General features: G+C 45.1%; 1 protein-coding gene across 1 annotated transcript in view; it reads left to right on the plus strand.

Annotated features, from left to right (window-relative positions):
* clybl (citrate lyase beta like) overlaps nt 1-25,874 on the plus strand; it is a 150,367-nt gene that overhangs the window by 39,476 nt on the left and 85,017 nt on the right. Inside the window, exon 2 of the mRNA XM_046364047.1 lies at nt 10,757-10,970. Coding sequence (XP_046220003.1) covers nt 10,757-10,970 — 214 coding nt within the window. The remainder of the gene's footprint in view (nt 1-10,756; nt 10,971-25,874) is intronic.

Here is a 25,874-nt window from a genome sequence, read left to right on the forward strand (position 1 = left end):
TCAGTAGTTTAGTTGAAATAGGGTCCAGTATGTCGCTTGAAGGTTTAGAGGCCATTATTATTTTCATGAATGTGAGACGAGACCATTATTTTCATCTTTTCGTCAAAGAAGTTCATGAATTCATCACTGCTGAAGTGAAAGCCATCTACTCTTGGGGAATGCTGCTTTTTAGTTAGCTTTGCGACAGAAAATAAATAGGATTGTTCTTATTTTCCTCAATTAAGTTGGAAAAAATAGGATGATCGAGCAGCAGTGAGGGCTCTTCGATACTGCATGGTACTGTCTTTCCAAGCTAGTTGGAAGACTTCCCCTTTTGTGGAGCCTCATTTTCGTTCCAATTTTCTACAAGCTTGCTTCGGGGCTCGGGTGTTTTCTGTATACCAGGGGAGCTAGTTTCTTATGGCCAAAGTCATAACATCCATGGGTAGGTGGAGGGAGTCTGGAAGAGCATCTAAGAATTTTTGGGTTGTCCGAGAATTTATAGCGAGGCATTTGATGATCCTTGGTTGGAGTCTGAGCAGATTATTTGTAGCGATTGCAAATGTAATAAGATGGTGGTCCGATAGTCCAAGATTATGAGGAAAAAACATTAAGATCCACAATATTTATTCCACGAGACAAAACTAGTTTCAGAGTATGACTGTGACAGTGAGTAGGTCCGGAAACATGTTGGAAAAAACCCACTGACTTGATGATGGCTCCGAAAGCCTTTTGGTGAGGGTCTGTGGACTTTTCCATGTGAATATTGTCTACCATGACTACAAGGTCTGATAGGAATTCAGGGAACTCAGTAAGGAACGCTGTATATACAGTCCAGAATGCCCGTAAACAGTAGCTATAAAACGTGATTGAGAAGGCTGCATAGATTTCATGACTTGAAGCGCAAAAGACAGTAACGCATTCATTTGGGGGGGGGTAAATTGAAATTTGCTATCTTAAATGTTAGCAACACCTCCACCTTTGGGATGCGCGGGGGACATGGTCACTATTGTAAACTGTCATTCTTTAAAAGTAATTTCCTCACCATCTTAAATAAGCATGCCCCTTTCAAAAAATGTAGAACTAAGAACAGATATAGCCCTTGGTTCACTCCAGACCTGACTGCCCTCGACCAGCACAAAAACATCCTGTGGCGGACTGCACAAGCATCAAATTTTCCCCGCGATATGTAACTTTTCAGGGAAGTCAGGAACCAATACACGCAGTCAGTCTAGCTTTTTTCAAACAGAAATTTGAAACCTGTAGCTCTAACTCACAAATTGTTTGGGACACTGTAAAGTCCATGGAGAATAAGAGCACCTCCTCCCAGCTGCCCACTGCACTGAGGCTAGGAAATACTATCACTATATTTTCTCTAAGGCTGACCATGCTTTCCTCCTGGCTACCCCATCCCCGGCCAACAGCTCTGCACCCCCCGCAGATACCTGCCCAAGCCTCCTCAGCTTCTCCTTCACCCAAATCCAGATAGCAGATGTTCTGAAAGAGCTGCAAAACCTGGACCTGTACAAATCAGCTGGGCTAGACAATCTGGACTCTCTTTCTAAAATTATCTGCTGCCATTACCAGTCTGTTCAAACTCTCTTTTGTATTGTCTGAGATCCCTAAAGATTGGAAAGCTGCTGCAGTCATCCCCCTCTTCAAAGGGGGTGACACTCTAGACCCAAACCGTTATAGACTATATCCATTCTGCCCTGCTTTCCTAAGTCTTCGAAAGCCAAGTTAATAAACAGATCACTGACCATTTAGAATCCTTATCGGCAGACTCAACAGCCTTGGTTTCTCAAATTACTGCCTAGCCTGGTTCACCAACTACTTCTCAGACATAGTTCAGTGTGTCAAATTGGAGGGCATGTTGTCCAGACCTCTGGCAGCCTCTATGGGGGTACCACAGGGTTTAATTCTCGGGCCGACTCTTTTCTCTGTACATATCAACAATGTCACTCTTGCTGTGGGTGATTCTCTGATCCACCTCTACGCAGACAACATTCTGTATACATTTGGCCCATCTTTTGATACTATGTTAACTTCTTATGGTATAGGGGACACTTGCGTCCCACTTGGCCAAAAGCCAGGGGAAAAGCAGCGTTGCAAATTCAAATAAAATTATATAAAAATCTAACTTTCATTAAATCACACATGTAAGATACTCAATTAAAGCTACACTCCAGCCAACGTGTCCGATTTTAAAAAGGCTTTTCGGCGAAAGCATAAGGAGCTATTATCCGATGATAGCACAATAGTAAACAAAGAGGGTAGCATATTTCAACCCTGCAGGCACTACACAAAACGCAGAAATAAATTATAAAACATGCCTTACCTTTGACGAGCTTCTTTTGTTGGCACTCCAATATGTCCCATAAACATCACAATTGGTCCTTTTGTTAGATTAATTCCGTCCATATATATCCAAAATGTCCATTTATTTGGCGTGTTTGATCCAGAAAAAAACAAAAACTTCACTACAAAATATTTCTAAAGTTGCCTGTAAACTTTGCCAAAACATTTCAAACTATTTTTGTAATAAAACTTTAGGTATTTTTAAACGTTAATGATAAAATAGTTTCACATTTACATTTAAGTCATTTAGCAGACGCTCTTATCCAGAGCGACTTACAAATTGGTGCATTCACCTTATGACATCCAGTGGAACAGTCACTTTACAATAGTGCATCTAAATCTTAAAGGGGGGGCGGGTGAGAGGGATTACTTATCCTATCCTAGGTATTCCTTAAAGAGGTGGGGTTTCAGGTGTCTCCGGAAGGTGGTGATTGACTCCGCTGTCCTGGCGTCGTGAGGGAGTTTGTTCCACCATTGGGGGGCCAGAGCAGCGAACAGTTTTGACTGGGCTGAGTGGGAGCTGTACTTCCTCAGTGGTAGGGAGGCGAGCAGGCCAGAGGTGGATGAACGCAGTGCCCTTGTTTGGGTGTAGGGCCTGATCAGAGCCTGGAGGTACTGAGGTGCCGTTCCCCTCACAGCTCCGTAGGCAAGCACCATGGTCTTGTAGCGGATGCGAGCTTCAACTGGAAGCCAGTGGAGAGAACGGAGGAGCGGGGTGACGTGAGAGAACTTGGGAAGGTTGAACACCAGACGGGCTGCGGCGTTCTGGATGAGTTGAAGGGTTTAATGGCACAGGCAGGGAGCCCAGCCAGCAGCGAGTTGCAGTAATCCAGACGGGAGATGACAAGTGCCTGGATTAGGACCTGCGCCGCTTCCTGTGTGAGGCAGGGTCGTACTCTGCGGATGTTGTAGAGCATGAACCTACAGGAACGGGCCACCGCCTTGATGTTGGTTGAGAACGACAGGGTGTTGTCCAGGATCACGCCAAGGTTCTTAGCGCTCTGGGAGGAGGACACAATGGAGTTGTCAACCGTGATGGCGAGATCATGGAACGGGCAGTCCTTCCCCGGGAGGAAGAGCAGCTCCGTCTTGCCGAGGTTCAGCTTGAGGTGGTGATCCGTCATCCACACTGATATGTCTGCCAGACATGCAGAGATGCGATTCGCCACCTGGTCATCAGAAGGGGGAAAGGAGAAGATTAGTTGTGTGTCGTCTGCATAGCAATGATAGGAGAGACCATGTGAGGTTATGACAGAGCCAAGTGACTTGGTGTATAGCGAGAATAGGAGAGGGCCTAGAACAGAGCCCTGGGGGACACCAGTGGTGAGAGCGCGTGGTGAGGAGACAGATTCTCGCCACGCCACCTGGTAGGAGCGACCTGTCAGGTAGGACGCAATCCAAGCGTTGGCCGCGCCGGAGATGCCCAACTCGGAGAGGGTGGAGAGGAGGATCTGATGGTTCACAGTATCGAAGGCAGCCGATAGATCTAGAAGGATGAGAGCAGAGGAGAGAGAGTTAGCTTTAGCAGTGTGGAACGCCTCCGTGATACAGAGGAGAGCAGTCTCAGTTGAATGACTAGTCTTGAAACCTGACTGATTTGGATCAAGAAGGTCATTCAGAGAGAGATAGCGGGAGAGCTGGCCAAGGACGGCACGTTCAAGAGTTTTGGAGAGAAAAGAAAGAAGGGATACTGGTCTGTAATTGTTGACATCGGAGGGATCGAGTGTAGGTTTTTTCAGAAGGGGTGCAACTCTCGCTCTCTTGAAGACGGAAGGGACGTAGCCAGCGGTCAGGGATGAGTTGATGAGCGAGGTGAGGTAAGGGAGAAGGTCTCCGGAAATGGTCTGGAGAAGAGAGGAGGGGATAGGGTCAAGCGGGCAGGTTGTTGGGCGGCCGGCCGTCACAAGACGCGAGATTTCATCTGGAGAGAGAGGGAGAAAGAGGTCAGAGCACAGGGTAGGGCAGTGTGAGCAGAACCAGCGGTGTCGTTTGACTTAGCAAACGAGGATCGGATGTCGTCAACCTTCTTTTCAAAATGGTTGACGAAGTCATCTGCAGAGAGGGAGGAGGGGGGGGTGAGGGGGAGGAGGATTCAGGAGGGAGGAGAAGGTGGCAAAGAGCTTCCTAGGGTTAGAGGCAGATGCTTGGAATTTAGCGTGGTAGAAAGTGGCTTTAGCAGCAGAGACGGAGGAGGAAAATGTAGAGAGGGGGGAGTGAAAGGATGCCAGGTCCGCAGGGAGGCGAGTTTTCCTCCATTTCCGCTCGGCTGCCCGGAGCCCCGTTCTGTGAGCTCGCAATGAGTCATCGAGCCACGGAGCGGGAGGGGAGGACCGAGCCGGCCTGGAGGATAGGGGACATAGAGAGTCAAAGGATGCAGAGAGGGAGGAGAGGAGGGTTGAGGAGGCAGAATCAGGAGATAGGTTGGAGAAGGTTTGAGCGGAGGGAAGAGATGATAGGATGGAAGAGGAGAGAGTAGCGGGGGAGAGAGAGCGAAGGTTGGGACGGCGCGATACCATCCGAGTAGGGGCAGTGTGGGAGGTGTTGGATGAGAGCGAGAGGGAAAAGGATACAAGGCAGTGGTCGGAGACTTGGAGGTGAGTTGCAATGAGGTTAGTGGAAGAACAGCATCTAGTAAAGATGAGGTCGAGCGTATTGCCTGCCTTGTGAGTAGGGGGAAGGTGAGAGGGTGAGGTCAAAAGAGGAGAGGAGTGGAAAGAAGGAGGCAGAGAGGAAAGAGTCAAAGGTAGACGTGGGGAGGTTAAAGTCGCCCAGAACTGTGAGAGGTGAGCCGTCCTCAGGAAAGGAGCTTATCAAGGCATCAAGCTCATTGATGAACTCTCCGAGGGAACCTGGAGGGCGATAAATGATAAGGATGTTAAGCTTGAAAGGGCTAGTAACTGTGACAGCATGGAATTCAAAGGAGGCGATAGACAGATGGGTAAGGGGAGAAAGAGAGAATGACCACTTGGGAGAGATGAGGATCCCGGTGCCACCACCCCGCTGACCAGACGCTCTCGGGGTGTGCGAGAACACGTGGGCGGACGAAGAGAGAGCAGTAGGAGTAGCAGTGTTGTCTGTGGTGATCCATGTTTCCGTCAGTGCCAAGAAGTCGAGGGACTGGAGGGAGGCATAGGCTGAGATGAACTCTGCCTTGTTGACTGCAGATTGGCAGTTCCAGAGGCTACCGGAGACCTGGAACTCCACGTGGGTCGTGCACGCTGGGACCACCAGATTAGGGTGGCCGCGGCCACGCGGTGTGGAGCGTTTGTATGGGCTGTGCAGAGAGGAGAGAACAGGGATAAGCAGACACATAGTTGACAGGCTACAGAAGAGGCTACGCTAATGCAAAGGAGATTGGAATGACAAGAGGACTACACGTCTCGAATGTTCAGAAAGTTAAGCTACGTAGCAAGAATCTTATTGACTAAAATGATTAAAATGATACAGTACTGCTGAAGTAGGCTAGCTGGCAGTGGGTGCGTTGTTGACACTACACTAATCAAGTCGTTCCGTTGAGTGTAATAGTTTCTGCAGTGTTGCTATTCGGGGGCTAGCTGGCTAGCTAGCAGTGTTGTTTACGTTACGTTGCGTTAAAAGAACGACTAGCTAACCTAGAAAATCGCTCTAGACTACACAATTATCTTTGATACAAAGACGGCTATGTAGCTAGCTATGTAGCTAGCTACGATCAAACAAATCTAACCGTTGTACTGTAATGAAGTGAAGTGAAAATGTGATACTACCTGTGAATGCGACCGGGTTGTTGAGTTCTATTCAGAAGACGTTGGCTAGCGTTGGCTAGCTAGCAGAGTCTCCTACGTTAAGGACGACGAATAGCTGGCTAGCTAACCTCGGTAAATTAAGATAATCACTCTAAGACTACACACTCTAAACCTAAACAACACAATTATATTGGATACGAAGATACGAAGACAGCAAAGACAGCTATGTAGCTAGCTAACACTACACTAATCAAGTCGTTCAGTTGAGTGTAATAGTTTCTCCAGTGCAGCTAATCAGTGGACGTTAGCTAGCTGGCTAGTGAAGACTACGTTAGGACGGCGAAATACGATAATTACGCAATTATCTTTGATACAAAGACGGCTATGTAGCTAGCTGAGAAGAAATTGCTAAGATTAGACAAATCAAACCGTTGTGCTATAATGAAATATAATGAAATGTAATGTAATGAAAAAGTTATACTACCCGCGGGAGCGAAGTGCTGATGCGACCACTCGCTCCACAGACAAAACCTGATCAAATTGAAGACGGGTCTATATGTGTTCAATACAGGAAGACAACAAACCAAGCTACTTTTCAAGTCTTGCGCAACTCTCAACAGTGTTACGCAGTTCCTAGATGGCCGTACTTCTTCATTGCACAAAGGAATAACCTCAACCAATTTACAAAGACATCCAGTGGAAGTGGTAGGAACTGAAAACAAGTTCCTAAGAAATATTGTTTCCCAAAGAGAACTCACTGAACAGACAGAGACCTAAAAAAACAACATTCTGAACGTTTAGTCCTCAGGGTTTTACCTGCTACATAAGTTCTGTTTTACTCACAGATATGATTCAAACAGTTTTAGAAACTTCAGAATGCTTTCTATCCAAATCTAGTAATGATATGCATATCTTATATTCTTGGCATGAGTAGCAGGAAGTTGAAATTGGGCACGCTATTTATCCAAAAGTGAAAATGCTGCCCCCTATAAGAAGTTAACAAAAACCTTTGGCAATGTCATTTACAAAATAGCCTCCAACACTCTACTCAGAAAACTGTATGCGGTCTATCACAGTCCCATCCGTTTTGTCACCAAAGCCCCATATACCACCCACCACTGTGACCTGTATGCTCTAGTCGGCTGGTCCTCTCTACATATTCATTGCCAGACCCACTGGCTCCAGGTCATCTACATACAGTATATAACAAAGTATTAAGATAAACTTTTGTTATTTGACTAAATACTTATTTTCCACCATAATTTGCAAATAAATTCATTAAAAACCCTACAATGTGATTTTCTGGATTTTTTTTCTCATTTCGTCTGTCATAGTTGACGTGTACCTATGATGAAAATTACAGGCCTCATCTTTTTAAGTGGGAGAACTTGCACAATTGGTGGCTGACTAAATAATTTTTTGCCCCGCCGTAAGTCTATGGTAGGTAAAAGCTCCACCTTATCTCAGCTCACTGGTCACAATAACAACACCCACACGTAGCACGCGCTCCAGCAGGTATATCTCACTGGTCATCCCCAAAGCCAAATCTTCCTTTGGCTGCCTTTCCTTCCAATTCTCTGCTGCCAATGACTGGAACAAATTGCAAAAATCGCTGAAGCTGGATACTTACATTTCCTTCACTAACTTTAAACAGCTAACCGATCACTGCAGCTGTGCATAGCCCGTCTGTAAATAGCCCATCCAATCTACCTACCTCATCCCCATATTGTTTTTATTTACTTTTCTGCTGTGTGAGGGGATTTATACTACTATCTGTACTTATTGGTGGCAAAAACGCTGTTTCATCCTTTCCTGCACTTAAATGGTCCTTGCCTAACGATTGTGTCGGAAGCTGAGCTTGCAGCACGGCTATCCTCACCATAAGGTGCTAGTTTTCCTGTTTTCCTTTTCCTGAGTACAGCGACTGCAATTCGATTACATGTGTTAATGTTACTACTTAGCTTCGGCTGGTGGAGCTCCTGTAGAACCATGTCGAGATAAAGTATCCGTGGTGAAAAGGTTGAATGAAAGAAGTTGACCGAGGGGGGAAAAATACAAATATTAAATGGTTATTAATAATTTGAATGTAAAAAATATGAAGTTGTAAGGTTAGCAAGAAGGTTGCAACAAACAGCACAACGTCACAAATTCAACACTTCAGTTAGCTTAGGGTATACAGATTTGTTTGATCTTCATTTCAGCCAGTTTTATACAGCAGGAAAATAATCCTGCAGCAACAGGAAATGTACATTTTTTTGTGGATTATATTTAAGACATGTTTGTAGGGATTGATACATTTCTGCATTTCAGGACAGTTTCTTGCAATAGGGTGATCAAATTAAGATCCTACATCTGTATGCTTTAACCTGCTATTGTGCACACAGGCACAGGTGTGCCATACTGTACTATTGATCAAGCACCCACTGCATTGAAACCAGTAGGCTAATTCACACTGTCTAAACTCTGAGCTGAGGATAACTAACACTGGTCTTCCCAATCCACCACCCGCTTTCTCCTACAGCTTGGGCTAAAAAGGGTTGGCTTTATTTAATGGTCCTATATGATCGGACCATCAAATAAAGCAAACCTTGTTTAAATGGCTCTCCTGTGAAGTCGTGACTTGCGACATACTTCTAGTTTCCTGAAACGGGTCTCACATCTATCACACTGACCTCACCTTTCCCCTCTTCCCTCTTTTAGTCGCCGGGTTACTGCGACGGCAGCCTTCCTGCACTGAGCTAAAATGGGGGAAGAGAGAGCGAACAATAGATAGAAGAAAAGGGAGAGATTTGAGAAATGCTGAGTGTGGTGTCTGACCTCTGTGTCAGCTGATCTGGTCTCCCACCCCTCTTCTGTCTCTGGTGACTCCACATAAAAGGGCCCCTTCTATATCCCTCTTTCTTCTCTCCTCTCACTTTTCTCTCCCTCCTCCTTTTCTCTCTGCTCTTTCCCCCTTTCTGTAGTTTTTTACATTTTTTTATGAAATCTATTCCTTAATTACCGCCAACATCTTCTGGTAAGCGTCCCTCACTTACATTATAATTTATTTGCCTTTCAAGTGGGCACTTAAAATGTCTCTTTAACCATTCACCCCAGAGCGGTCTGTGCTGAATGGAGAGGACTTCATTTGGGTCTCAACAACCACCACCCTCCATCCCTCACCCCCCTTCTGACCTCTACCTCCCTCCTCCATCCCCCACACCCTCTTTATTTTTCATTCTAATTGAGCTTTTTTTTCTTCTCCTTCGTCAATATGGCCCTGTAGCTTTTTATCCCCCAAAGTGACATCCAGAAAGACCCTCCCTCTTTACCTCTGTTCCCTCCAATCAACATGACTCACACAGGCTTGCTACTTTTGCATATTCCTTCTGCCCTCTAGCCTTTAGTCCTTTGTGAGATGTTGTTACTTACCAAATCTAAACACACTAGCGTTCGAGGAGACCCCCGCAGAGAGCCTTACTGTATGTGTACCTGAGACCCACTAAAGAGAGAACTAAAACCACCTGAATTGGCTTTATTTGTCCTGCTCTAGTTGCATCATCCCCCTGCTCCAGATTAGGCCCTCAAATTGATTCTGCAGGGCATTCATAAGCATGGTCGATGGGTTTAAGTGGCTATTAAAAGGACTTTAGCACCTTTAAGGAGAACAAAAGAGTAGAAAAGAGAAGGCTTCTGTCCCTCTTCCTTTTTACAAAGAGCACCATATCCCCCTCTTCTCTCCCTTTCTTCTCACTTTCTATAAATATGATCCCTTGGAGAGGACCTTCGAGGTTTAGGGAGACTGCAGTGACAGCAGAGAGGCTGTTTCCTACTGTAATTAGATATATGTGATCCTAATCATTTAGGCCATTCATTAGGTCTAATAGTTTGAGCAGAACAATAATTAAGATGTGACGAGTGTGTGCTGTGTCATAGCTGTGATTATTGCTGTTTGACTGACTAAAAAGAGTGTGTGTGTTTACATGGTGTATGTGAATGTGTGTTTTGCGTACATGTATCTGGTTAAATGTGTGCTAATCTAAACATTACTATTTTCATGTGAGTGACTGCGTGTCTCTCCATAGGCTCTGTGGCGTTTGTATTGTCTCTTCTGTTTGCTAGAGCCAGCCTCTGATTTTTGGTTATTCTAAGAAGATTTGCTGTGTTGTCCAAACCTTAGAGTACACACACACACACTTGCGTGCATACATGCGCACACACATGCATATACACATACACACACACACACACACAGACACACACACACTGTCTTTAATAAGTGTATTCAGCTGGATGTGCTAAGCCCTACTGGAGAGCATTTGCATATGTTTGTGATCTTGTCACTGGTAAAGGCTTTCCAAGCCCAGGTCAACACAGCTCATTCACTTGAATGGAGGATCAAAAGAGAAACAGCTAAGGTTTTCCAACGAGGGTTAGGAAAGGAAACCAGAACTTTCAGGAAGGTCCCTTTCCAATTGTATGGGTCTTAATTCTGGGGCAAGATCATTGTCAATGGGGATTGAACACAAAATGACATCCACTTCCACGGTGTGTTGAAAGATCCATGTACAACAGTTATAACAGTGCGTGGCATTTAATTGTTGGCCTACTGTGAGGTTATGTTTGTTTTACTTTTATAATTATTGCTGCAGCATACACTTGTGCATGTGTGTTTCTACATATAGGCCTATACATTTATATGACCCTTTGTTTGACAGGGACACTCGCTGGTTCCTGTCTGTGGCTTTACCATGGTGTCATGGTGGATGTCACAGCCATCACGTAGCTTGTACCAACCTGAGATATGTGCCACGGCGTGCCGTGCTCTACTGCCCCGGCAATGATGAGAGGAAGCTGAGGAAACTGGCATCGCTGCGTGGCCTAGACTGTGCCGTATTGGACTGTGAGGATGGAGTGGCCCTCAGCAAGAAGGTACTATTAGACACATATGGGTGTGCACACACACACACACACACACACACTTGTACCTCGCACGACACACACACTTGCACAATCATCTCCAAGTGTGTGTCAGCTTCCGCCTTGGCTAAAGTCTTAATTCCAGCTCACTCTATCGGTCAGCCAGGTGCTGCCAGGCCTTAATCAGTGGTGAATGAGAAAATGACCTAAAAGAGATGCTTAAAACAAGCTAATTTCACCCTACTACAATACCACAAATGCCTCTGCTGGCCCCCCTATCCCCTGCCTTTAAAACAAAGTGACCACATCCCACTGAGTCCCAACTGGGCAACCAGCAGGAAGCCAGCAGATGCAGCAGGTTAAAAAGCATTCTCATCTTGCCCACACATCTTCCCCATTGGCCCCGCCGGCCTCCCCTGCCCAAATCAAATCAAATCAAATTTTATTTGTCACATACACATGGTTAGCAGATGTTAATGCGAGTGTAGCGAAATGCTTGTGCTTCTAGTTCCGACAATGCAGTGATAACCAACAAGTAATCTAACTAACAATTCCAAAACTACTGTCTTATACACAGTGTAAGGGGATAAGGAACATGTACATAAGGATATATGAATGAGTGATGGTACAGAGCAGCATACAGTAGATGGTATCGAGTACAGTATATACATATGAGATGAGTGTGTAGACAAAGTAAACAAAGTGGCATAGTTAAAGTGGCTAGTGATACATGTGTTACATAAGGATGCAGTCGATGATGTAGAGTACAGTATATACATATGCATATGAGATGAATAATGTAGGGTAAGTAACATTATATAAGGTAGCATTGTTTAAAGTGGCTAGTGATATATTTACATCATTTCCCATCAATTCCCATTATTAAAATGGCTGGAGTTGGGTCAGTGTCAATGACAGTGTGTTGGCAGCAGCCACTCAGTGTTAGTGGTGGCTGTTTAACAGTCTGATGGCCTTGAGATAGAAGCTGTTTTTCAGTCTCTCGGTCCCAGCTTTGATGCACCTGTACTGACCTCGCCTTCTGGATGATAGCGGGGTGAACAGGCAGTGGTTCGGGTGGTTGATGTCCTTGATGATCTTTATGGCCTTCCTGTAACAACGGGTGGTGTAGGTGTCCTGGAGGGCAGGTAGTTTGCCCCCGGTGATGCGTTGTGCAGTCCTCACTACCCTCTGGAGAGCCTTACGGTTGAGGGCGGAGCAGTTGCCGTACCAGGCGGTGATACAGCCCGCCAGGATGCTCTCGATTGTGCATCTGTAGAAGTTTGTGAGTGCTTTTGGTGACAAGCCAAATTTCTTCAGCCTCCTGAGGTTGAATAGGCGCTGCTGCGCCTTCTTCACGACGCTGTCAGTGTGAGTGGACCAATTCAGTTTGTCTGTGATGTGTATGCCGAGGAACTTAAAACTAGCTACCCTCTCCACTACTGTTCCATCGATGTGGATAGGGGGTGTTCCCTCTGCTGTTTCCTGAAGTCCACAATCATCTCCTTAGTTTTGTTGACGTTGAGTGTGAGGTTATTTTCCTGACACCACACTCCGAGGGCCCTCACCTCCTCCCTGTAGGCCGTCTCGTCGTTGTTGGTAATCAAGCCTACCACTGTTGTGTCGTCCGCAAACTTGATGATTGAGTTGGAGGCGTGCGTGGCCACGCAGTCGTGGGTGAACAGGGAGTACAGGAGAGGGCTCAGAACGCACCCTTGTGGGGCCCCCGTGTTGAGGATCAGCGGGGAGGAGATGTTGTTGCCTACCCTCACCACCTGGGGCGGCCCGTCAGGAAGTCCAGTACCCAGTTGCACAGGGCGGGGTCGAGACCCAGGGTCTCGAGCTTGATGACGAGCTTGGAGGGTACTATGGTGTTGAATGCCGAGCTGTAGTCGATGAACAGCATTCTCACATAGGTATTCCTCTTGTCCAGGTGGGTTAGGGCAGTGTGCAGTGTGGTTGAGATTGCATCGTCTGTGGACCTATTTGGGCGGTAAGCAAATTGGAGTGGGTCTAGGGTGTCAGGTAGGGTGGAGGTGATATGGTCCTTGACTAGTCTCTCAAAGCACTTCATGATGACGGAAGTGAGTGCTACGGGGCGGTAGTCGTTTAGCTCAGTTACCTTAGCTTTCTTGGGAACAGGAACAATGGTGGCCCTCTTGAAGCATGTGGGAACAGCAGACTGGTATAGGGATTGATTGAATATGTCCGTAAACACACCGGCCAGCTGGTCTGCGCATGCTCTGAGGGCGCGGCTGGGGATGCCGTCTGGGCCTGCAGCCTTGCGAGGGTTAACACGTTTAAATGTCTTACTCACCTCGGCTGCAGTGAAGGAGAGACCGCATGTTTCCGTTGCAGGCCGTGTCAGTGGCACTGTATTGTCCTCAAAGCGGGCAAAAAAGTTATTTAGTCTGCCTGGGAGCAAGACATCCTGGTCCGTGACTGGGCTGGATTTCATCTTGTAGTCCGTGATTGACTGTAGACAATGCCACATGCCTCTTGTGTCTGAGCCATTGAATTGAGATTCCACTTTGTCTCTGTACTGACACTTAGCTTGTTTAATAGCCTTACGGAGGGAATAGCTGCACTGTTTGTATTCAGTCATGTTGCCAGACACCTTGCCCTGATTAAAAGCAGTGGTTCGCGCTTTCAGTTTCACGCGAATGCTGCCATCAATCCACGGTTTCTGGTTAGGGAATGTTTTTATCGTTGCTATGGGAACGACATCTTCGACGCACGTTCTAATGAACTCGCACACCGAATCAGCGTATTCGTCAATATTCCCATCTGACGCAATACGAAACATGTCCCAGTCCACGTGATGGAAGCAGTCTTGGAGTGTAGAGTCAGCTTGGTCTGACCAGCGTTGGACAGACCTCAGCGTGGGAGCCTCTTGTTTTAATTTCTGCCTGTAGGCAGGGATCAGCAAAATGGAGTCGTGGTCAGCTTTTCCGAAATGGGGCGGGGCAGGGCCTTATATGCGTCGCGGAAGTTAGAGTAACAATGATCCAAGGTTTTACCACCCCTGGTTGCGCAATCGATATGCTGATCAAATTTAGGGAGTCTTGTTTTCAGATTGGCTTTGTTAAAATCCCCAGCTACAATGAATGCAGCCTCCGGATAAATGTTTTCCAGTTTGCAAAGAGTTAAATAAAGTTCGTTCAGAGCCATCGATGTGTCTGCTTGGGGGATATATACGGCTGTGATTATAATCGAAGAGAATTCTCTTGGAAGATAATGCGGCCTACATTTGATTGTGAGGAATTCTAAATCAGGTGAACAGAAGGATTTGAGTTCCTGTATGTTTCCTTCATCACACCATGTCCCGTTAGTCATGAGGCATACGCCCCCGCCACTCTTCTTACCAGAGAGATGTTTGTTTCTGTCGGCGCGATGCGTGGAGAAACCCGTTGGCTGCACCGCCCTGGATAGCGTTTTCCCAGTAAGCCATGTCTCCGTAAAGCAAAGAACGTTGCAGTCTCTGATGTCCCTCTGGAATGCCACCCTTGCTCGGATTTCATCAACCTTGTTGTCGAGAGACTGGACATTGGCAAGAAGAATACTGGGAAGTGGTGCGCGATGTGCCCTTTTTCGGAGTCTGACCAGAACACCGCCGCGTTTCCCTCTTTTTCGGAGTCGTTTCCTTGGGTCGCTGCATGCGATCCATTCCGTTGTCCTGTTTGTAAGGCAGAACACAGGATCCGCGTCGCGGAAAACATATGAAATCATGATTGGTTGGAGAAGAAAGAAGAGAAGGGGAAAAGGTTTTTAAGTCATGATAATAAAGATGATTGATATGGCTCAGACGGTTTCTGTCGTAAGAGAATGAACTGAAAGATGATTATTGTGACTGACAGGCTAAACAGCTATGAGCCTGTTAAGGATGTCAATGTTTAGAAACAACAAGCTTTACGTCTTTGTGTGGAGGAGGTGGAGGAGAGGTGGCATTGTGTACACACGTGCGCACACACACAGCCAACCATGGAAAAATAGTATTGTATTCCAAGAATCCCCTTCCTACTAATCCCTTTACTGTCCCCCCTTCTGTTCTGGTGACGGCCTAACGCTCCACAACAGCGCTCCCGAGTCGGAGCAGGATTCAGTCAATTGTCACGACCATATGTTAGCTTAAAAATAATTCTTCCATAATGCGGCAAACCCTATGATATATTATTTATTTGCTAGGTTAGTACTATGTTGAAATGAGTTATTAACTCTTTAATTAAAGGCACCTTTTTCTCCCCGGCTCCCTCTCTTCCACTTCTCACTCTCTCAGCTGCTTTGTGCATTGTGGCAATTGGAAATCCATGGGGGGTTTTGTATGCCTTCAGACAGGACGCTTTATTTTCCTACGGGGCTAAATTACACTTCTCGTGTGTGTGCGTGCAGGCGTCCATTTTACACTGCCAATTAATGCTGCAGAACTGATAATGACATTCTGCCATTGAATGCATTTATGATTTAGATATTTTTCCCTCTAATATTGTTTTAAAGAATCTATTAAATCTGTGAAAACGCTAAGTGGTGAGTGAAGAAAGACCGCAGAAGATATATTGTCACAATCATCACCTTTGAGAATCCAAGCTCGCCGCTAACCTATTATTGTGTAACATCGTTACACCAGAGAGGTAAGCTATCTGGCCTTCCTGTTTGTCTCTCTGTCGACGTTGTTTGCTACAGTCGCTACACTCGCAGCTAACCCTCGCTGCGATTACCTTCACCATGACAACGGCACAGCGGGCCTGTCGCCGTGCCAACCGATGCCAGGCCCCCACGCTGCCCCTGTTCTTGCCCGACTGACAGACGGAGTGAAAGAGAGCTGGCCAGAGCCTGCTAACTGCTACCCTGAGAGGAGAGGAACGGAGAGGACGGGGAGAGAAGCAAAAGGCTCGAGAGAAGGAGAGGAGGAGGGAAATAGTGGGGGGGAAGACTAGGCTGACCGCACTAACACTATTACGCATATCATCATATCTGTAAGATCAGTGGGAAGGAGGAGAAGAGGGGGATGAGGTGGAGGAGGGCAAGCTGAAACCCTGTAGTGGAGCTGACGGCTACACCTGTCTCTTTCATCCCCCCCCTTCGTACCTTCTCTTCGTACCCTATAGGCTAGCGTTCCTCCTGACATCTCGCTCTCCCCTGTTGGCCTCCTATCTCCTTCACTTCTCCATCCCTCCCTCCTGACTCCCCTCTGTTGAGATTTTCTGTGTAATCCCTGGAAGTTTGGAACTAATGAACTAACTGCTGAGCCTCTGAAACGGAGCCTGGTCCAAAACTATACTGTACTTCACACTCCATTTCCTTCACCAGATGGTAGGGTGGCATGGCTGCGCCGGAAGGGAGCAACCTCACACACACACACACACACACACACACACACATATTTTATATATATATATATATATACGCACACACAGACATGCAGGCACATGCTCTGACACGAGCACGGATGCACAGACAGACACACGTATAGACACACACACACACACACAGGGCTTTGGCCGGCAGGGAGCACCTCCCTCACTGGAATGTGAAGGTGGAGGGATGTTGTTTTCCTTGCCCATTTTGATGGGTTTGAAAAATACTAACTCTGAGATATAAAATGGCCCTGGTTTCATTAGCTTAAAACAAGGCTATTGGCACAGACCAGGGGTGAGGATGCTTTGGTTAGGTTTTGGTGCGTGTGTCTGTCTTTCTGTGTCATCTGATCCACTCTCCTGCAGGTGGTGGTAGTGACTGCCACATAACACCAATATGGTGAGCAGCGCTCTTGCTCTGAAATGCTCATACATACTCTCTCTCTCTCTCTCTCTCTCTCTCTCTCTCTCTCTCTCTCTCTCTCTCTCTCTCTCTCTCTCTCTCTCTCTCTCTCTCTCTCTCTCTCTCTCTCTCTCTCTCTCTCTCTCTCTCTCTCTCTCTCTCTCTCTCTCTCTCTCTCTCTCTCTCTCTCTCTCTCTCTCTCTCTCTCTCTCTCTCTCTCTCTCTCTCTCTCTCTCTCTCTCTCAGTTCCTTTTTGATTTGTAAAGAAAAGTGTTTGAACAAAAAGTTGTTTTATAGTCAATGCATCTTGTCATCCAAATGTTACTCTTAACAATGCTTATTATTGTCCACCATAAGTATTTAGTAATGTCATCCATGTGAATATGGAAAATACATAGTGAAAGACAAATTTGGGATTTATACAGTGCATTCGGAAAGTATTCAGACCTGTTCCCTTTTTACACAACTTGTTACGTTAGACTTATTCTAAAATGGATTGTATAAAAACATTTCCTCATCAATCTACACACAATACCCCATAATGACAAAGCGGAAACAGGTTTTTATAGAACAATGAAACTTAGGCCCTTTTATAAGCATCTGAGATGTTAGGATTCAAAACCTGAGTTGTTGACCAATAGTATTTCTGTAAAGTTAACCTCCAATCAGATATCAGACCTACATGAGGCTTCTCAGAGTCGTGACAATGGGGGTTGGCAAGACTAACACAGAGAATGCTGAATTCAAATAAAATAACATTTTATTGGCCACATACACTTGTTTAGCAGATGTTATTGCGAGCGTTGCGAAATGTTTGTGTTTCTAGCTCCTAAAACAACACAGGGTAAATTCTTATATACAGTTGATAAGAAGAGTCACTTCGGGGCTGACCTACACAGGCATCTGGAACTGTAGAGAGCTACTGTTGTTGTATTGTGTGTGTGTGTGTGTGTGGGCAAACGCGTTTATGAGTATGTGCATGGAGATGCGTGTGTGTATGAAGCCAAACGTGTGTACAAAAGCCACGAGACATCCTGAACATTATTTTTTTTTCTCAGGCCAGGCATTTTATGTCCTGTTGTGACGACCCGCAATGCCATTTAAAATGAGCTCAGGTGGAGGACAGCCTGCCTTTGTGCATATATGTACGGTGCCTTCGGAAAGTATTCAGACCCCTTGACTTTTTCCACATTTTGTTACGTCACAGCCTTATTCTAAAATGGATTAAAAAAAGAATAATCCTCAGCAATCTGCACGCAACATCCCATAATGACAAGGTGAAAACAGGTTTTTAGAAATGTTAGCAAATGTATTAAAAAATTTAAAAATGAGACTCGGAATTGGAGTCCATCTGTGGTAAATTCAGTTGATTGGACAGGTTTAGGAAAGGCACACACCTATCTCTATAAAGTTCCATAGAGCTCTGGGACAGGATTGTGTCGAGGCACAGATCTGGGGAATGGTACCAAAACATGTTTTGCAGCATTGAAGGTCCCCAAGAACACATTGGCCTCCATCATTCTTAAATGGAAGAAGTTTGGAACCACCAAGACCCTTCCTAAAGCTGGCCGCCTGGCCAAACTGAACAATCGGGGGAGAAGGGCCTTGGTCAGGGAAGTTACCAAGAACCTGATGGTCACTCTGACATAGCTTCAGACTCTCAGAACATGAGAAACCAAATTCTTGTGTCTGATGAAACCAAGATTCATCTTTTTGGCCTGAATGCCAAGCGTCACACCTGGAGGAAAACTGGCACCATCCCTACGGTGAAGCATGGTGGTGGCAGCTTCATGCTGTGGGGATGTTTTTCAGTGGCAGGGACTGGGAGACTAGTCCAGGTCGAGGAAAAGATGAACGGAGCAAATTACAGAGAGATCCTTGATGAAAACCTGCTCCAGAGCACTCAGGACCTCAGACTGGGGTGAAGGTTCACCTTCCAACAGGACAACGACCCTAAGCACACAGCTAACACTACGCAGGAGTGGCTCTGCAGGGAAGAGTGGGAAAACACCCCAAATACAGGTGTGCCAAGCTTGCAGTGTCATGCCCAAGAAGATGTGACTCTGTAATCGCTGCCAAAGGTGCTTCAACAAAGTATTAAGTAAAAGGTCTGAATACGTATGTGAATGTATTTAAAAAACATTTCTAAAAAACTGTTTTTGCTTTGTCATTATGGGGTATTGTTTGTAGATTGATGAGGGGGAAATACAATTGAATTAATTTTAGAAAAAGGCTGTAAGATAACAAAATGTGGAAAAAGTTAATGGGTCTGAATACTTTCCAAATGCACCGTACATACCGTATACCAAATCCAATAATTCTCATTGGATCCCAGATTTTTTTGGTTCTGTAGGATTTCACTAAAAGTATTCTAAAATTAGGCATAGGACACATTTTACTTTTGACAAAATAACTCCAATTACCACAGCACATACTTGTAAACATTGTACGGAAATCAATTGACATTTTTACTCCACTCTCCATTACCACCAGCAAGCGTCATTCAATTAGTCCCACCCTGGGTTAATGTTATAGTTTAGGGAAACGCGTGGTGTAATTCCCTGTCCTTTAATCTATATTATTGAATCTGCTACATAGAAAAACAGCTACTGTCTTTTATGCAATGTTTGGTGTCAGCTGATTATTGTAAATTTTATTTATGTTCCAGTTCTGCTGGTGGCAGCGAGTGGGAATTGAGAAGTGTTGCCTTCAGTGTACCGTATATAGTTTGCTTAATTCATTCTGAAGTGCCTTACGTAGTTGTTGCATTGCTTTTTTTTAATCAAAGTTTTCAGTTTAACATAAATGATGCAGCCAATTGTCATCCAATAAGGACTTAATTTGAATGCACATATTGTTAGTCAAGAGAGGAAGTTTGAGACATTTATTCTAAAAGTAAAAATAGTCAAATTAATATTTATTTGACAGATGGGACACTTGGGGATCAATCCTCTGTGTGTGTGTGTGTGTGTGTGTGTGTGTGTGTGTGTGTGTGTGTGTGTGTGTGTGTGTGTGTGTGTGTGTGTGTGTGTGTGTGTGTGTGTGTGTGTGTGTGTGTGTGTGTGTGTGTGTGTGTGTGTGTGTGTGTGTGTGTGTGTGTGTGTGCGTGCCCTTGTCTGCGGCTGTGTGTTTGTGCATGCACTGATATCTGTGTGTATGTGTGCCCCTGATCTCTTCAGTGAGTCTAGTAGAGTTGCGAGAAACTCCCTGCCAAGAATCACAAAATAATCTGAGCCACTCACCCATAAAATAGATCCTGCCCCAACGAGATCATACACACACCCTGTCTTTGCCAAACCAATCTGCCTGTCACAGACCTATGTGTGCTTTCTCGCATGTCATGTATGCTTGCGTGTGTGTTAGTCCTGTCAGTGTGTGGGTTAAGCGGCAGGCGTCCTGCCACAGTCATGTGTGGGGTGTGGTCCTTGGGTGGGTGGGGGCTAAGAATTAGTGGAAAGTGCAGACAATTGAATGATTATCTATGGCTTGGATTTTTCTTCTGGAATGGTAGTAGATGGGGGTTTCCTCATAGTGTGTGGGGTAATTCTTCAGCACACTGTGTGTGATACAATACTGAGTACTCCTAGCATCCCTCTCTGGCCCTCACCTCTTGGGACAGACTTACACACACGTCGTGCACACACACATGCTCCAGATGCTGTGGGTTGAGGCTAGGGGTTCAGAGAAAGAGAGAGGGATCATAAAACGCTGAGGAAGAGAGAACAGAGAGAACACAGAGGTCCTCTCTCCCTCTCTCATTATCCTGTTACACTCCCTTTGTTTTCCCTGGCTGACCCACGGCCCTGCACTACATGTGCTTTTGAACAGAGGGAGAGAGAGAGGGATGGAAGGAAGAAAAAAGGAGTAAAAGGGAGGGATGTATTCTCACTCCCCCACACCGCCATGTTTGCTAGGGAATGAAGGGAGAGAGGGAGTTGGAAAAAGAGAGGGATGGATCGATTCTCCCTTCCCTTTTACCCTCCTACATCACCATGCGCTACGTATGTTATGGGATGCAGGGAGAGAGGAGGAGGGATGGCCGGAGAAGGGAAAAGATGAGTGTAACTGAGGGATGAACGGATGGATTCTCCCTTCCCCCATTTATTTCCTTAATGCATTTGAGGCAGTCAGTTGTGTTGTGACAAGGTATACAGAAGATAGCCCTATTTGGTAAAAGAGCAAGTCCATATTATGGCAAGAACAGCTCAAATAAGCAAAGAGAAACGACAGTCCCATCATTACTTTAAGACATGGTCAGTCAATCCGAAAATCCTAATCGCAAAAACCATCAAGTGCTATGATGAAACTGACTCTCATGAGGACTGCCACAGGAATGGAAGACCCAGAGTTACCTCTGCTGCAGAGGATAAGTTCATTAGAGTTACCAGCCAGAAATAGTCCATTTTAAAATTGTATTTAACTGTCTTAAATTTGCTGGACCCCAGGAAGAGTAATTGGGATCCATAATAAATACAAATACAGAACTGCACCTCAGATTGCAGCCCAAATCTGTCTTTTAGTCTGATGTGTCCAGATTTGAGATTTTTGGTTTGTCTTTGTGAGACGCAGAGTAGGGGAACAGATGATCTCTACATGTGTGGTTCTCACCGTGAAGCATGGAGGAGGAGGTGTGAAGGTGTGGGGGTGCTTTGCTGGTGACACTGTCAGTGATTTATTTAGAATTCAAGTACACTTAATCAGCATGGCCACCACAGCATTCTGCAGCGATACGCCATTCCATCTGGTTTGTGCTTAGTGGGACTATTATCTGTTTTTCAACAGGACAATGACCAAACACACCTACAGGCTGTGTAAGGGCTATTTGACCAAGAAGGAGAATGATTGAGTGCTGCAACAGATGACCTGGCCTCCACAATCACCCGACCTCAACCCAATTGAAATGGTTTGGGATGAGTTGGACCACAGAGTGAAGGAAAAGCAGCCAACACGTGCTTAGCAACTCCTTTAAGATTGTTGGAAAAGCATCCTAGTTGACTACCTCATGAAGCTGGTTGAAAGAATGCCAAGAGCGTGCAAAGCTGTCATCAAGGCAAAAGGCTGTTTTGTTTAATATGTTTAACATTACTACATGATTCCACACGTGTTATATCACAGTTTTGCTGTCTCCACTATTATTCTAAAAAGTAGGAAATAGTAACAATAAAGAAAAAACTTTGAATTAGCTGTGTCCAAAATTTGACTAGTACTGTAAGTATTCAGTACTTTATTGAAGCACCTTTGACGGCTCTACCATAAAGGCCTCATTGGTGGAGTTTAGCAGAGATGGTTGTCTTTCTGGAAGGTTCTCCCATCTCCACAAAAGTACTGTAGAGTTCTGTCAGAGTGGCCATCAGGTTCTTGGTTACCTCGCTGACCAAGGCCCTTCTCCCCCGATTGCTCAGTTTGACCCGATGGGCATCCCTAGGAAGAGTCTTGGTGGTTCCAAACTTCTTCCATTTAAGAATGATGAAGGCCACGGTGTTCTTGGGGACCTTCAATGCTGTAGAAATGTTTTGACACCCTTCCCCAGATCTGTGCCTCTGAGCCTCTGTGGGCAATTCTGAGCTCTATGAGGCTGGTTGGACTTACTGACAAATTCTCTAAAACGACGTTCGAGGCAGCTTATGGTAGAGAAATTAACTTTCAATTATTTGAAATTTATTATAATAAATTATAAATTTATTATAATACAAAAAGCTTTGTTAAATAACATTAAAATGTGGCACATTTTGTGGCAAATGTGGCAAATTTGACCTCATGGCTTGTTTTTTCTCTGACATGCACTGTCAACTGTATAACCTGATATAGACAGGTGTATGCCTTTGCAAATCATGTACAATCAATTGAATTTAGCACAGGTGGACTCCAATAAAGACCAAATCAATTAACATTGTATTTGTCACATACACATGGTTAGCAGATGTTAATGCGAGTGTAGCGAAATGCTGGTGCTTCTAGTTCTGACCATGCAGTAATATCTAACAAGTAATCGAACAACAATTTATACACACAATTGTAAAGGAATGAATAAGATTATGTTCATAAAAATACAGTGGGGCAAAAAAGTATTTAGTCAGCCACCAATTGTGCAAGTTCTCCCACTTAAAAAGATGAGAGAGGCCTGTAATTTTCATCATAGGTACACTTCAACTATGACAGGCAAAATGAGAAAAAAATCCAGAAAATCACATTGTAGGATTTTTAATGAATTTATTTGCAAATTATGGTGGAAAATAAGTATTTGGTCAATAACAAAAGTTTATCTCAATACTTTTTATATACCCTTTGTTGGCAATGACAGAGGTCAAATGTTTTCTGTAAGTCTTCACAAGGTTTTCACCCACTGTTGCTGGTATTTTGGCCCATTCCTCCATGCAGATCTCCTCTAGAGCAGTGATGTTTTGGGGCTGTTGTTGGGCAACACGGACTTTCAACTCCATCCAAAGATTTTCTATGGGGTTGAGATCTGGAGACTGGCTTGGCCACTCCAGGACCTTGAAATGCTTCTTACGAAGCCACTCCTTCGTTGCCCGGGCGGTGTGTTTGGGATCATTGTCATGGTGAAAGACCCAGCCATGTTTCATCTTCAATGCCCTTGCTGATGGAAGGAGGTTTTCACTCAAAATCTCACGATGCATGGCCCCATTCATTCTTTCCTTTACACTGATCAGTCGTCCTGGTCCCTTTGCAGAAAAACAGCCCCAAAGCATGATGTTTCCACCCCCATGCTTCACAGTAGGTATGGTGTTCTTTGGATGCAACTCAGCATTCTTTGTCCTCCAAACCTGACGAGTTGAATTTTTACCAAAAAAAATATATTTTGGTTTCATCTGACCATATAACATTCTCCCAATCTTATTCTGGATCATCCAAATGATCTCTAGCAAACTTGGACATGTACTGGCTTAAGCAGGGGGACACGTCTGGCACTGCAGGATTTGAGTCCCTGGCGGCGTAGTGTTTTACTGATGGTAGGCTTTGTTACTTTGGTCCCAGCTCTCTGCAGGTCATTCACTAGGTCTCTCCTTATGGTTCTGGGATTTTTGCTCACCGTTCTTGTGATCATATTGATCAAATAAATTCATAAAAAATCCTACAGTGTGAAGCTTACCACTGTGGTGTTGTCTGCAAACTTGATGATTGAGTTGGAGGCGTGCATAGCCACGCAGTCACTCCCTGTGCATGGCCACGCACAGGGAGTACAGGAGAGGGCTGAGAACGCACCCTTGTGGGGCCCCAGTTTTGAGGATCAGTGGTGTGGAGATGTTGTTTCCTACCCTCCCCACCTGGGTGCGGTCCGTCATTAAGTCCAGGACCCAGTTGCATAGGGCGTGGTCAAGACCCAGAGCTTAATGACGAGTTTGGAGGGTACTATGGTGTTAAATGCTGAGCTGTAGTTGATGAACAGCATTCTTACATAGGTATTCCTCTTGTCCAGATGGGTTAGGGCAGTGTGATTGCGTCGTCTGTGGACCTATTGGGGCGGTAAGCAAATTGGAGTGGGTCTAGTGTGTCAGGTAGGGTGGAGGTGATATGGTCCTTGACTAGTCTCTCAAAGCACTTAATGATGACAGAGGTGAGTGCTACGTGGCGGTAGTCATTTAGCTCTGTTAACTTAGCTTTCTTGGGAACTGGAACAATGGTGGCCCTCTTGAAGCATGTGGGAACAGCAGACTGGGATAAGGATTGATTGAATATGTCCGTAAACACACCAGCCAGCTGGTCTGCGCATGCTCTGAAGACGCGGCTTGGGTTGCTGTCTGGGCTGGCAGCCTTGCGAGGGTTAACACGTTTAAATGCTTTACTCACGTTGGCTGTGGTGAAGGAGAGCCAGCAGGTTTTGGTAGCAGACCGTGTCGTTGGCACTGTATTGTCCTCAAAACGAGCGACGGGGCTGGTTTTCTTTTTGTAGTCCGTGATTGATTGTAGACCCTGACACATACCTCTCGTGTCTGAGCCGTTGAATTGCGACTCTACTTTGTCTCTATACTGACGCCTAGCTTATTTGATTGTTGTAGAAGTTGTAGAAACATCAGATGATCAATTGAAACAGGATGCACCAGAGCTCAACTTCGAGTCTCATAGCAAAGGGTCTGAATACTGAATAGTATTTTTAATACATTTGCAAACAATTCTAAAAACCTGTTTTCGCTTTGTCATTATGGGGTATTGTGTGTAGATTGCTGACATTTAAAAAAAATCTATTTTAGAATAAGGCTGTAACGTGGGAAAAAAATATAGGGATCTGAATACTTAACGAAGGCACTGTACACACACACACACACACACACACACACACACACACACACACACACACACACACACACACACACACACACACACACACAAAGGCAGGCTGTCCTTCACCTGAGCTCATTTTCAAATGGCATTGCGGGTCGTCACAGCAGGAAACAAAATGCCAGGCCTCAGGAGAAAAAAAACGATGATGTACGTGATGACTCGTGGCTTTGTTCACACACAAGTGCACACACACACACACACACACACACACACACACACACACACACACACACACACACACACACACACACACACACACACACACACACACACACACACACACACACACACACACACACACACTTTCGACTTCATACACATAAACACATTTGTACAGACACACAATACAACAACTACAGCAGCTCTCTATACTTGCAGATGCCTGTGTACATAGGTCAGCCCTGAAATGATTCTTCTTATCAACTGTATACAAGAATTTACTCTGTTGTCTTATGACAACAAATTCAGCATTCTCTGTGTTGGTTTTGCCAATTCCCATTGTCACGCCTCTGAGAAGCAGTGGTTACATCATGTATGTCTGATATCTGATTGGAGGTTAACTTTACAGAAATACTATTGGTCAATAACTCAGGTTTGTATCCTAACATAATTGATGCTTACAAAAGGGCCTGAGATTCATTGATATTACTCTTATTTGTTCCTGAACTACTGTGTTGAGATTTTCTTTCTTTCTTTCCCCCACCCCACAGGCTTTTGGGGCCTGGTTAGAATAATGCTTTTAAGTTAAGTTCATGCCTTGTATGTGAATCCATTCATTTTAGAAAGTAGTATTTAGAATTCTATTTTCAGACATTTATTCATTGCCTGTTACTCTAACAAAATATAATATAAGTATTCATG

Source organism: Oncorhynchus gorbuscha, linkage group LG09 (genome assembly GCF_021184085.1).
Source record: "Oncorhynchus gorbuscha isolate QuinsamMale2020 ecotype Even-year linkage group LG09, OgorEven_v1.0, whole genome shotgun sequence".
In the NCBI taxonomy this organism is placed as follows: Eukaryota; Metazoa; Chordata; class Actinopteri; order Salmoniformes; family Salmonidae; genus Oncorhynchus; species Oncorhynchus gorbuscha.